This window comes from Bos grunniens, chromosome 23 (assembly GCF_055505025.1).
Source record: "Bos grunniens cultivar Pamir isolate PY7600 chromosome 23, Bosgru_T2T1.0, whole genome shotgun sequence".
NCBI lineage: Eukaryota > Metazoa > Chordata > Mammalia > Artiodactyla > Bovidae > Bos > Bos grunniens.
In genome coordinates, this window is record NC_141187.1 from 9,892,639 (window position 1) to 9,905,932 (window position 13,294).

The following is a 13,294-nucleotide window of genomic DNA, read 5'->3' on the forward strand; positions in this document are numbered from 1 at the left end:
GAGCTGAAAAGAGAAGTTTGCCTGGGTGCACACTGGTGGACTTCTCAGTCTTGGAGCCTGTCGGCGGGTCTAGATGCCCGTTCCACCCAGGAGAAACATACACTGGCAGCCAGCGCTGAGCAGGGGAGAAATAGGGCAGATCCTCGAAACACATGGTTTCGGCAGCTGCTAGGAATGTCCCTCCAGACGCACCTCCTGGGGCCAGCTGGCCACAAGCAGCGGGTTCCTCACAGCCACCCCAGTGTGTGGTCATGGGAGAACCCCAGGGAGCTATATACTGTGAGAGCGCAGCGGCCCCACGTTGGGGGCCAAAAACTGTTATCAAATGTAGGGGTCTGGCTGCTTGCTGCTCTAAAGACAGTAAAGAGGCAAGGCTGGTGGAAAGGAAAGTTTTCTGTATTTCTGAGCCGGCAAACTGGCAGGGAGGGCAGACTTCTATCCAAAGGCTGACTCCTCACCCCCGACAATCAGTGGGGAAGAGCTTTTATAGGTGCAAGGAGGGGGCTACTTGCAGAAACAACACAGTCAGCTCTGACAGTCATCTTGAAGTTGGTCATGTGGTGGTCTGATCAGTGTCATCTTGATTGTTTTAAGTACAGCTAATTTTCAGTTCCCTGGTGGGCTGCCATCTATGGGGTCGCACAGAGTCGGATATGACTGAAGCGACTTAGCAGCAGCAGCAGTAATCTTCAGTTCCAGGGTCAGGTTATTCCCTTTTCTTTGAGTCCAACTCTTGGAATTGCGCAGCTTAGGTCATGGCTTAGAGAAGGAAATGGCAACCCACTCCAGTATTCTTGCCTAGAGAATCCTGTGGACAGAGGAGCCTGGTGGGCTGCCGTCCATAGGGTCACACAGAGTCGGACACAACTGAAGCAACTTAGCATGCATGCATGCATTGGAGAAAGAAATTGCAACCCACTCCAGTATTCTTGCCTGGAGAATCCCAGGGACAGAAGAGCTTGGTGGGCTGCCGTCTATGGAGTCATACAGAGTTGGACACGATTGAAGCGACTTAGCAGCAGCAGCAGGTCATGGCTACAGTAAGTGTCTATAAGACAGCTCACAGGATATGGCTCAGAGTGTTATATATAGCCCTTGAGGAGGAGCTATATGACTTTGACTTTGCTTAAAGACTAAATGATTATTATTTAGTCTTGTTGGACTTGTTTAGTCTTGTAGACTTTTAGTTTTGTTTCTGCATTTTCTCGTTTCTCTGATTAAACTGATTTGTTGACTGAAGTTTTTCCATAGACAGAAGGCAGACTGGGGACATGGGGGTCAAGGATCAGAGGGTCCTACTCCATTTCAGGGTCAGGCCCATCCTGGACTCACTGCCCCTTTGAAGACCAGGCCCCTGGCTCTCTGTGTCCTGTCTCCTGACTACTGAGCCATGCTTGTTAGAGGTAGCAGTATGGGCTGGGTAGGGGTGGGAGTAGGGCAGCGCCTGGCCCGGCCCGGGGGCAATACACGGCCTAGATTGGAGAGCCGTGATGCCTGCCGACAGATCCAGGGCACACAGAGCCACCCCAGTGTTTGCACAGATTGCAGTGGCCTGACCTGTGGGCCCAAAGCCACATGTCTAGGACTCTTAGGAGACATGTAAGTGGCTAATGGAGGCTTTGAGACTGGGCACCAGGGCAGCCAGAAGGGCATTTCCAAGAGCCCCGCAGCTCAGAGAACTGAGGAGGTGCTGAGCCTGGGCCCAAGGAGGGAGGTGGCCTGCTACCAGGCTTCGTGATGGGCTTGGGTCCAAGTGCTGGGTAGGGGTTCAGAGAGATTCTAGGAGCTGAGACCAGGGGTTCTGCATTGATTGGGGATGGCGAGGCAGGGCAGGGAGGGGGAGCTGAGGTGGGTCTGTTGAGCCCAGTGCAAGGATTCAGCTGTGCCAGGTGGGCAATGCCAAGGGGACAGATTGAGAAGCCTTCTGGGGTTCATTTGAGCCCCAGGGGGCCCTAACAGGGTGTCCAGTCCTGGGGAGGGGGTGCAGGACGTGCACAAAAATAGATGTGGTTTCTGGCTTTGAGGGGCTGTGTGTGTCTATGAAGCAAACCGCAGATTTATGTCAAGCAAATATGCAATTATGTGGCCCGAGGTTTTATCTGTAAGAGTCCAGGAGCACAAAACCCTTGGGGACAGCATGGTTCTGGTGAGGAGGTGGTCTTCTGAGAGGAGGTGCCCACACTGGAGCTGGAGGACGGACTTGGGGGAAGGGGAGAAGGAGAAGGATATGGCACGAGGGGCTCGTGGGGGACCAGCTGGGAGGTGGGAATGAGGGGTGCCACCTGGTGGATATTGGGGTTACCGTAGGGATGAGGAGCCAGTCTGTAGACAGGAAGCTCCCAGCCAACTCAAGGCTCATGCCTGTGGAGTCCCCGTAGCCCGTTGGGGCCCTGGGCCTGGTGTGGGGCACCTGGGATGCTTCCCTTGTCTCCAGGGGACTCTCTCCTGCCCTCCTAGCGCGTGAGCAGCCCGCATGCTGAACGCCACCACCCACCTGTCCACCGCACCACCCCGCACTATGTCTGGCTCTTACGACGAGGCCTCGCTAGCTCCAGAGGAGACCACCGACAGCTTCTGGGAGGTGAGTCTTAGGTGCTCCATGGGTCCCGGGTACCCGACAGCCTAGCTGCGTGGAGACCCAGGCTTCCAGCCACCCACAACCTCAGCCCTTGACCCTCAAGCCCTTGGGGCCCCTCAGGAGCCCTCCATGTTCAGCAGATGGTGGTTGCCATGAAGTGGTCCCTACAGACCACCGCTGCCCCTGCAGAGACCCTGTAGAATTCACAGTGTGGAGCAGGGCCCTCCTGACCCTGCCCTGGGGGCCCTGGATCAGACTCCTAGTAGTTCACAAGGGCAAGTGAGCGCTTTACAGCTTCCTGGGGTTTCACAGCTGCACCCCGGCCCCCACCCGCACACCCCCTGTGCCGTGGGCAGGGGGCGGGGCACTGCTGCCAACATGTTGTGAGCTCTGGGGACCCCACAGCCAAGAGGGGAGACGAGCCAGCATTACTGGAGCCTCCCAAAGTATTTGAGACCCAGAAAGACATTTTCCATTGGCTTCCAAAACCCAAAGCGTCACAAACTGCCAAAACCAAAGCGCCACAAACTGCCAAACCTAAATTAATAAGTGTTTAATGAGATGTCTACAAAACATAATATTATGTCAAGAAGCTGCAGCTCAACTCAACGCTTATATGACTCTATATAAATATAATAGATTTTGCGTGGCAAGAACAGAATGAATAATTCATCTGAGTCCAAGTCCAAATTATAAATATTCTTCCGCACTTGGTGACAGCGAGGAAATTCTATTTAAAGCGGGACGAAGGAGAGAGTCCAGACGGTGGGGAGTGAGGGCTCGGACCCCCAGGGCGTTAGAGCAGGGCGGCCCGGGAGGCCTGGCGGGCGCCCCCCACCTACCCCTGCGCAGGACGCGGCCGCCACGGTTGGCGGCCGGGCCGGGGGCACTGGGGGCCCCGCGGGAGTCGTGCTCGCTACTCCGCCACCAGGTGGGGAACTACAAGCGGACGGTGAAGCGCATTGATGACGGGCACCGGCTGTGCAACGACCTGATGAGCTGCGTGCAGGAGCGCGCCAAGATCGAGAAGGCCTACGCGCAGCAGCTCACCGACTGGGCCAAGCGCTGGCGCCAGCTCCTCGAGAAAGGTGCCGCCTCTCCCCTCCGTGCCCGGCCCAGGCGCACACCCAGGCGCTAACCGGCCCTCCACTGCCCAGTCCCGGGAGCACCCCGCCCCTGGATGCTCCTGCAACCTCTCATCACTGGGCCTTTGCCAGCGCCCGCCCCTCACACGCACTCTTCGCCTCCCAAACTACCCAGGCCTCCCTGTCGCTGATCAACTCCGCTTTCTGCAATTTTGGATTGAATTTAGAGGGGAAAAAAGACTTTTTTTGGTTGTGCCATGGGGCTTGCAGGATCTCAGTTCCTTGATCAGGGATTGAACCCCAGGTCCAGGGGGCAGTGAAAGCCTGGAATCCTAACCACGAGGTCACCAGGGAACTTATAAAACCTTTTATTTTGAAATAATTTAAGCTTAGAGAAAAATTTCTAGAATAGTACAGAGAATTACCTACCTTTCACCCAGACTCACCAGCTCATATTTTATCGGGTTTGTTTTCTCACGCCCTCTCTTTTATAGGCATGTCTTTTCTGAGCCATTTAAGTTGGAGACATGCCCCTTCACCCTAAATCCTTCACCTTATTGCTGAAGAATAAGAACATTTGTTTATGTAATCGCTGAAGAATAAGGACATTTGTTTATGTAATCATAGTTCAACTATCAAATTCAGGGCGTTTAATGTGACCCATATGCAAATTTTATGATAGCTATTGTTTGCCCTGGTGCAGATCCTGAGGGTTGTCTGGTTCCAGTGGCTTCCTGTTACGTCACCAGTTGGTTCTTCACTTTTACATTTACATCAACATTCCTGGAGCACCAGGAGCTGGCCTGTGAGAACTCATGGGGTCCAGGCTGTCCCCCATGGGGCTCACAAGCTAATGGAGGCGACAGGGAGCAGGCCCAGAGGCAGATGCTACATATAAGAAGAATTATGAGGGCTGCTGGCAGAGCTCTGTGAGGATAGAGTGTTCAGAGAAGGCTTCCTGGAGGCGGTGGCTCTTCTTGGGCTGTTCTGGAGGATGGATAAAGCTATAGGGAGAGCAGAGGAGGGTGTTTCTGCTGCCATGGGAAGTAAGGGGAAAGCCTCAGAGAAAGGAGGCGTGAAGGAGGCCTCTGGGCAGGGGGTGACAAGGACCTGGTGACCCCCCGGCCATTTCCTCAGGCCCACAGTATGGCAGCTTGGAGCGGGCCTGGGGCGCCATAATGACGGAGGCCGACAAGGTGAGCGAGCTGCACCAGGAGATGAAGAACAGCCTGCTGAACGAGGACCTGGAGAAGGTCAAGAACTGGCAGAAGGACGCCTACCACAAGCAGATCATGGGCGGCTTCAAGGAGACCAAGGAGGCTGAGGACGGCTTCCGCAAGGCCCAGAAGCCCTGGGCCAAGAAGATGAAGGAGGTGCCTGGTGGGCGGGCGGCTGCCACGGAAGGGGCGAGGCCAGGCGGCAGGGCTCAGGGGGGCAGACTGAGCCAAGAAAAGGCGTCTACAGACGCTGTAGGCAGTGTGCTGCCCCCTGGGATTGTGCCCACAGGGAGCAGCACTGCCTGCCAGGAGGAAGCATCCGCAGATAGGGCCGGCCCTGCAGGGCCTAACAGGAGGGTGTCTGTGGGGGCCGGCAGTACTCAGGTGGGTGGGCACTGCCCCCGAATGTCTGGAGCCGGGGCCTGCACCGCTTCTTCCTTTTGAGAATGTATGCTTGCAGCTCCCAGCGGAACGGACAGGAGGGACGGGTGGACAGTGATCTCGGCTCCTACATACGAGTAGGCGCCCTGCCCCCTCGCCTCCCTCCCCACAGCTAGAGGCAGCCAAGAAGGCCTACCATCTGGCTTGCAAAGAGGAGAAGCTGGCCGTGACCCGGGAGATGAACAGCAAGACGGAGCAGTCGGTCACACCCGAGCAGCAGAAGAAGCTGCAGGACAAAGTGGACAAGTGCAAGCAGGACGTGCAGAAGGTTCCGGCTGGGCTGGGGTCTGGGGCCCCTTGGAGTGGGTGGCAGCTGGGAGCTGCAGGCCTGGGTCTCACTCCCTTTTGCCCTGGTGCCCGTAGACGCAGGAGAAGTATGAGAAGGTGCTGGACGACGTGGGCAAGACCACGCCCCAGTACATGGAGGGCATGGAGCAGGTGTTTGAGCAGTGCCAGCAGTTTGAGGAAAAGCGGCTGGTCTTCCTCAAGGAGGTGCTGCTGGACATCAAACGTCATCTCAACCTGGCTGAGAGCAGCAGGTAGCTGGGGGTGGCGGCGCAGGGGCGGGGTGGGGGAGGTGGGCAGCAGGGTTTCCTGGGCCCTCATTCCAGTAGCAGGAAGGGAGGGCAGGGCTGCAGGGGCCGGTGGTTGCCTGGGTGAGCGCTGAGGCAAGCCAGGCCCTCAGGAAAGGTGCTTGGATGGATGGGCAAGCGGCTAAGATGGGGATGGAGAAGGGCATGCCTGGAGCTGCCCACTCAGAGATCGCGCTTAGAAAGCCACCTGATTCCTGGCTGCCGGCACCCTGCTCCTCTGGACGGGCCCTCACTGAAGCTTGGGTGCATCTTGCCCTGAACCGCCCGTCCCCTCCACGCACAGCTACGTTCAAGTGTACCGGGAGCTGGAGCAGGCCATCCGGGGGGCCGATGCCCAGGACGACCTCAGATGGTTCCGCAGCACCAGTGGCCCTGGCATGCCCATGAACTGGCCCCAGTTTGAGGTGAGGATGTGTGGGGATGGGGTAGAGGGATCCCAAACTGCTGGAAGGAGCCTCTGGGGGCAGCCCCCCAGCCTGACTGCTCCCCTCCCCTGGTGCCCTCCAGGAGTGGAACCCAGACCTCCCTCACACCGCTGCCAAGAAGGAGAAACAGCCCAAGAAGGCAGAGGGGGCAGCGCTGACCAATGCTGCTGGCGTGGCGGAGTCCACGTCTCAGGCTGGGGACCGTGGCAGGTGAGTGCCTCCTCTGGAGCCTCCTGGGGGCCTGGGGAGCCCCCACACTGGGGCCACTGAGTTTTACCTTAGAAGATAAGAAATGGTTTAAATCAGGACAACCTTGTGCTCCTCTCAGAGATAGAGGCAGCCAGTCTGTGAGAGCTCCTACAAAATGCGAGGTGCTGTGCTAACTGTTTTCCGTAAATTATCTCGTTGAATATTCCCATTTTACAGATAGAGAAACCGATACCCAGAGAGGGTAAGTGACTTGCCCAAGGTCACACAGCTCGTTTCGTAAGCCTCAGAGCCAAGATATGTTGTCCAAGAGGTCTGGCTCCAGAATCCTGACTCACTTATATATATAGCTTCCCTGGTGGCTCAATGGTGAGGAGTCCACCTGCCAGGGCAGGAGCCTCAGGTTCAATCCCTGGGTTGGGAAGATCCCAGTCCAGTATTCTTGCCTGGGAAATCCCCTGGACAGAGGAAGCTGACGGGCTATAGTACATGGTGTCACAAAAGAGCTGGGCATGACTTAGTGACTAAAAATGAGCTTGGCTCATCTCTTTTTTTTTCTTCCAGTTTTAATGCGATATGATTGACATACAGCACTAAGTTTAAGGTGTACAAAATAATGATGTGACTTACAGACATCATGACTTATAGACAGGAATGATTACCACCATAAATTGAGTAAAACATCCATCATCTCCTATAAATTCAAGGTTAAGGAATTAGGAAAGAGTTGTTTTCCTGGCGGTGAGAGCTCAGGATTTACTGTCTTAACGTTCATAGATAACACGCAGCAGTGTTGATTTATCGTGTTGCACATTAATTAACATGATGCTCCTCCTACTGGAATGCTCACTCTTAGTCACTGGGTTGTACTGCCCCTCTCAGATGGGGGGTCAGATGTTCTCTGGGGTCTCCTTCACCCACTCACTCCAGGGCTGAGTGATGCTAATAGTCCTGCTTCCCGTGTGTTTAAAGAGCCGTCAGTGAGGGCTCCCTCTTACAAGGTCTGCTCCGGCTTCTGTGGGATTTGGGGTCAGCACCCTGGTTGGGAGGGGGCAGCCCTAGGGACCAGGTGAGGGGCCGCTCAGGCCGGGTCCTGTCCCTGCGCCTCAGTGTTAGCAGCTACGACAGGGGCCAGACTTACGCCACCGAGTGGTCGGACGATGAGAGCGGGAACCCGTTTGGGGGCAGTGAGGCCAACGGAGGCTCCAACCCCTTTGACGAGGACGCCAAGGGAGTGCGCGTGCGGGCGCTCTACGACTACGACGGCCAAGAGCAGGACGAGCTCAGCTTCAAGGCCGGTGAGGGGGCGGGCCCGGTGGGCGAGACCAGGGATGTGACCTGTGCCCCAGGGGGCAAGATCTGGGGGTGACCCGTGCCCTGAGGGCAAGACCTGGGCTGGAGAGCCGGGGCGGACTCTAAGGATGGCAGGGGGTGCCAGGGGTGGGATCTGGACCTGAGAATAGGGTGAGGGAGGGCCGGAAGGCCGACTGTGGGGGAGCCTGAAGGCAAGGGGGGCCGGGGGAGGGATCGGAGCGGGGAAATGAAGCTGGAGGTGTGGCCTGGGCCTCCCAGGTGGAGCTGAGACCCAGATTAGCTGGTGGCTGGGCCGCACCTGCATGTCGAGGTGTGGGTGGAGCTGGTCCCCGGGGCGGGCACTAATGCGGGGAGGAGGGTGTTGGGGTGGGCCCAGCCTAATCAGAGGGCTTCCGGGGAAGGTTGGGGTGGAGGTCCCACTCAGGCTCAGGTCAGTCAGCTCCTCCGTGTCCTCTCCCTCCCTAGGAGACGAGCTCACCAAGCTGGGCGAGGAGGATGAGCAGGGTTGGTGCCGCGGGCGGCTGGACAGCGGGCAGCTGGGACTCTACCCCGCCAACTACGTGGAGGCCGTCTAGCGGCCCCGCCCCCCCCCCAGCCCAAGCTCCTCACCCGCCGCCCCCCTCCCTGCCGCCTCCCGCCCCCCCACCCCCTGCCATAGAGTTCCAGACATATTTTCCGATCAAGCTTTTATTTTTTTAAAAGTCAAAACAGAACAAAACAAAAAATATAAAGAGACGGAGCATTTGCAGGGCTGCCTGGAGGCCAGGGTGGTGGGACTTGGGGTGATGGCCCCAGGGCAGGTGAGGGTTTAGAACTTAGCCCGACAGCGACATCATCACATCTGCTCTTCAGATCCCACCAAAGAGTCTCCTGCACCCGAAGGGGTGTCTCCTGGACCCTTCCATCCTCGGTGCCCCCAGCCTTTCCTCCCCGCCACGCTCATCCCCAGCCCCGGCTGCCAGCGCCTGCCCCTAGTCTCCAGGCCTGGTTTTCTTGCCCTCTGCCTCATGCCCCACCCTGCTCCCCTCCCACCACCTACTCTTAGAGGCCTCCTCTGAAGACCCCCGAGAAGGGGGCCACCCCTTTAGTCTTCCACTCTGCCTGGGGGAGTGCCCTTCTCCTAGCCTCGTCCCTGAGGACTGGTGGGGCTGGAGGAGGGACGGTCACCCCCCTCTTCTCCGACAGAGGTTTCTGGGGTCCCTAGACTCCTCAAGACAAGCAGAGGCGTTAGCTGGAGTTGCGGACAGTGCCACTGGTGTAGGAGGAGGGGTGAACAGGGATGGGGTCGGGGAGGGGATAAGACCCCACTGGGGCTCTTTTTTCCAGCTGTCGGCAGGTTGGGCCCAGTCTCTTCCCCAGAGCCAGACACCACCTCCCAGTCACTAGCAGAGGCCCCATCCCGCTCTCAGGCAGCAGGGAGGGGGCCCCAAAGCCCAGGGCAAAGCCAGCAACAGTAGCAGCCTCCTCCCGTTTCCTGGGGAGGAGGGCATCTTGCCCGCCCTCCCTCCCTCTCTCTCTCTCTCCCATCTCTCCAAGTCCACCGAAAACTGTAGATCCACCAGGCTAAACCGGCCTCGCCTCCCTCCTCCCTCCTCCACGCCCCTGCTCTGGTCTGCCCAAGGAGGCTCCGCAGAGGATCAGGCAGGGGAACGCCTGCGGCCGGCAGGGAGGGCCTGGGTCTGCAGGTGCCCTGGCCTCCGGAGCAGCACCGTCACCGGGTCTTTCTTCTTGTCCCCCACCCCCGCCAACTCCAGCCCTGGCCCCTCGCAGCCCCTCCCGCTGGTGGCCCCCATCTCTGCACGCCTGGGTCTCAGGGAAAGGACTCCCGTGGGCGGGAGGGGGCCAAGGGCCTCCCGAGAGCAGCAGTGTCTGCTGAGGCAGGTGGACGGAGGCCGTGCCGGCCTAGCAGGTGTTCGCACCAGGGCGCAGCCAGCCTGGCCCATAGAGTGGGGAGCCGCCCAGGCAGACCAGGACCCCCAGGCCGGGGAAGGACGGGAAGCGGCATCTCTGAGGCCCTGGGACTTCCTGCAGCAGCAGGGGAGGCCGCTGCTCAGGGCGCCGAGCCTTGGGGCTGCGGACACCCCACGCACTCTGCCCTGGTGGCGCTTGGTCTCCAGGTAACGACAGCACGACCCCCGGCCCCTCTGCCACCCTTGGTCTTCTTTTGCTCCCTGCTGCGTTTGCCCAGAGCCCACTCAGGAGGTCCCAGACCCCAGCCTCCAGGCCCTGTGCCTAGTCCTGTGGGCCCAGAGGACCCTGGCAGAGGCGCTGGGGCAGGCCTCCCTCGGGGCCAGGGGACTTTGGGGCTGTGAGGACCCCCCCACTTCAGCACCCCTGTTCTTGTCCCTGTCTGCTCTCTGCGCCTCTGCTGCAGCCTGAGCTGTGACCCAGGCCCCTGAGAGCCTGAAGCAAGATTTCAGAAGCCCTCAGGCCTCCAAACTCCCCAGTTGAAGCCTCTTCAGCTTCTCCCCCAGGCAGGAATTGGGGTAGGGGGCCTCTGTCCTCGCAAAGCAGGAGGCCCGCCCGTTTGCACCCTGGGGCCTGGGCTCCCCTATCCTTGCCCGCGGCCTCCGGGCACCCAGGTGGGGCTGTGGCCCTGGCTGGACCCCAGGCCCATCCCCCTCCACACTCCAGCTGCCGGCTCCAGGGCGGGGACTCGAAACCCCTTTCCTTCTGAGCAACCACCTCCACGGGCCCACTGGGGACCCCTTTCTCTCATCCCCAGGCTCCTCAGGACCCCAGGGAAGGAGGGTCTCCCACCCGAAATCCCCCTGAGCCCCACCTGTCAGTGCTGGCATCGGGCACTCAACACCGAGCGTGGGCGCCCACACCCACGGCCTCTTGTAGCCCCCCCCCACACCAACCCCCTTGATGCTGCGTGGACCGCCCCGCGGGGCTCGGGGCTCAGCGGCGAGTACTGTGTTCTGTCCCCAGTGAAGCCCCATTTCTGTGGTCCGGCTCTGCAAGGAGCCAGGGCTGCCCCGCCGCCCGCCACCCCAGGCTTCCTGACTCCATTAGTCCAACACTTGTGAAACTCCGAGAAGTGCTGTGGTCTCAGCAACGCACCTGTTTTGTACATGATTGTGTAATTTAAAGGTGTATAAATACAGATATATATATATATAAGTTGTGATTGTACAACTGTGGATAAAGTCCAGAACTGTGTCAACCTGGCTGGACATGTGTCCTTTTGAGTCTTGCGTGTCTCAGGCTCTTGTGAGTTCTCTACAGCTGGAGTCCATTGGGGAGGTGGTGCCCCAGGGTGCTATCCTGGGGAAGCACCAAGGGTGGGGGGCCCCGGGGCCTGTCTATGCAGGGAAGCTCACCCTAGATGCTCTCTGAGGCGCCAAGACTGTGGCCTTTAGGGTCCTGGGCACCTGGTGATGAGTACTGGCCAGGAGAGCTGGGGCATCTGGGGTCCCAAACTTATGGTTCAAGGGTGAATTTGACTCCCAAGTAGGTTCAATTTTTAAAGCGAAATTCTAAAAGTGACTACGGAGGTCTGTGGCTCGTGGCTGTCCACAGTCCCAGGCTCCCTGCGCTGTAATATCAGTCACGCTGCACTTTTGCCTGCCCTCGGACTGCATTTCTGTGTGGGACCCCTCCGGGGGCCAGACTGGGGCTCTGAGCCCCTGGCTCCATCCCAGCCTCAGCTCCAGGCCTGGTTCCTGCTCCAGCTTCCCCCACTCCAGCCAGACCCCCTCCGGGGCAGGCAGGAGTCCCAGGTCTAGTCCCAGTCCGGCCGTCGGTTCACGGTGTCCCAGTCACCAGCCTGGGCCTTACCCCCGTTGGTTAGATGTCTCTCTGAGGCCCTTCTGGCCCCGACAGCCTGGCAGGGTCCCGACACAAAACCATCGTTCAAGGCAAATACACTAGAGTCCCGTCACCCCCCACCCTCACTGCTTTGCCCCAGCCTCAGGGCATGCTCATTTGACCTGGGGACACTGTCTGCTTCTCTCCCATATTCTTCATCCCCAGATCCACCTCCAGGGACACGCCCCTGGTTTGAATCGAACAGAGAACTCTTCAGATAAAGGCACGAGTTGACCTCGAAGTATTTGGACAGGCTGTTCCGTGCAGAGCCCTGGAGGCGGGCTGCCCTGAAGAAGGTCAGGGAGGAGGTCCTAGGCTAGATGGGGCTCTGACGGGCAGTGTGCGTGCAGGAGGAAGAGGCTTCTGGAGTTTGCTGCCAGCACACGGGGTGTCACCGGATGGGTGTGTGCCCGCCAGGGACCTGTGTGCCTCTGTGCCTCGTGGCAGATCCACCCAGCAGGGAGTGGCCCCCTGCCCCCCCGCGGCGCGGGTGCCATTCTGGAGCAGCTCCAGCTCCCCACTCCTCGCCCTGATCCCCTTCCCCCCTTCCCTCCAGCCCCAGCCTGCGATCGGAGGCGCTCCAGTGCCTGCTAGGGACCTGAGAGCAGGTGGCTCGAGGGACTCCAGTGGGGGTGGGGGGCGGGGGAAGGCTGGAGACAAAACCAGTTCAGCAAAGCTGAGCTGGGTTCTGGCTGGGGTCCCAGCCCGCCCCCTCCCCAGGGGTGGGCAGACAGCAGGGGCCCAGCGAGGCACCGGCCTGGGGCAGGCCCCCCACCCCCGCCTCCTCAGGTGCAGTCCCAGCTGACATGCCAAGGTGCTGTTTGCTCACTGCCAGGAGTAAACGTTCTTCTGGAGACAATAAAATTGCTGAGGGCACAAGGTGCAGCACAGGCAGCGTTTAACCCTCAGTGGTCGAGGCGCCGCTGGCTGGCTCCCCATCCCGACTCCCGGGAAGCTGAGCCTTACAGAGGCGAGGGCAGGAGCAGGAGGCAAGGAGGGGTGGAGAGAGCCCTGTCCTTGTGGGCTCGGTCCGGGTTCTGCCGCTGATCAGCCGTGTGACTGGGAGCGAGCGCTTAACTGCTCTGAGCCTCAGTTCCTCAGCTGCAAAGTTGCGGGTGGGGGTAACCTCACAGTTTCTGTTGAGCGTCCCTTGGATTGCAAGGAGATCCAACCAGTCCATCCTAAAGGAAATCAGCCCTGAACATTCACTGAAAGGACTGATGCTGAAGTCGAAGCTCCAGTACTTTGGCCACTTGATGTGAAAAGCTGACTCATTGGAAAAGACCCTGATGCTGGGAAAGATTGAAGGCAGGAGGAGAAGGGGATGACAGAGGATGAGATGGCTAGATGGCATCACCAACTCAATGGACATGAGTTTGAACCAATTCTGGGAGATGGTGGAGGTCAGAGAAGCCTGGCGTGCTGCATTCCATGGGGTGGCAAAGAGTCAGACACAACTGAGCAGCTGAATGACAACAAATGGCAAAAAAGCCATCGAAGGACCTAGTCAGCCCTCAGGACACCTGAGCTGGATGAATAAACGTGAGGCGGGGTGTGAGGAAGCTGAGTGCCTTTGCCCAGGAGAAAGGGTCCCATCTCCCCCCCAGCTCACAAACAAACA

General features: G+C 58.9%; 1 protein-coding gene across 5 annotated transcripts in view; it reads left to right on the top strand.

Moving 5' to 3' along the window:
* PACSIN1 (protein kinase C and casein kinase substrate in neurons 1) overlaps nucleotides 1-11,029 on the top strand; it is a 67,200-nt gene extending 56,171 nt beyond the window's left edge. For 3 of the 5 annotated variants that reach the window (XM_086371223.1, XM_086371222.1, XM_086371220.1), the window contains exons 2-10: nucleotides 2,458-2,581; nucleotides 3,510-3,666; nucleotides 4,801-5,036; nucleotides 5,434-5,589; nucleotides 5,685-5,860; nucleotides 6,198-6,318; nucleotides 6,422-6,549; nucleotides 7,657-7,844; nucleotides 8,326-8,609. In XM_086371223.1, coding sequence (XP_086227349.1) covers nucleotides 2,474-2,581; nucleotides 3,510-3,666; nucleotides 4,801-5,036; nucleotides 5,434-5,589; nucleotides 5,685-5,860; nucleotides 6,198-6,318; nucleotides 6,422-6,549; nucleotides 7,657-7,844; nucleotides 8,326-8,435 — 1,380 coding nt within the window. In that variant the 5' untranslated portion in view covers nucleotides 2,458-2,473 and the 3' untranslated portion in view covers nucleotides 8,436-8,609. Of the gene's footprint in view, nucleotides 1-2,434; nucleotides 2,582-3,509; nucleotides 3,667-4,800; nucleotides 5,037-5,433; nucleotides 5,590-5,684; nucleotides 5,861-6,197; nucleotides 6,319-6,421; nucleotides 6,550-7,656; nucleotides 7,845-8,325 lie in introns of all 5 variants that reach the window. The other 2 variants (XM_086371219.1, XM_086371221.1) reach the window with 2 other exon arrangements.
* The last annotated feature ends 2,265 nt before the right edge of the window (nucleotides 11,030-13,294 follow it).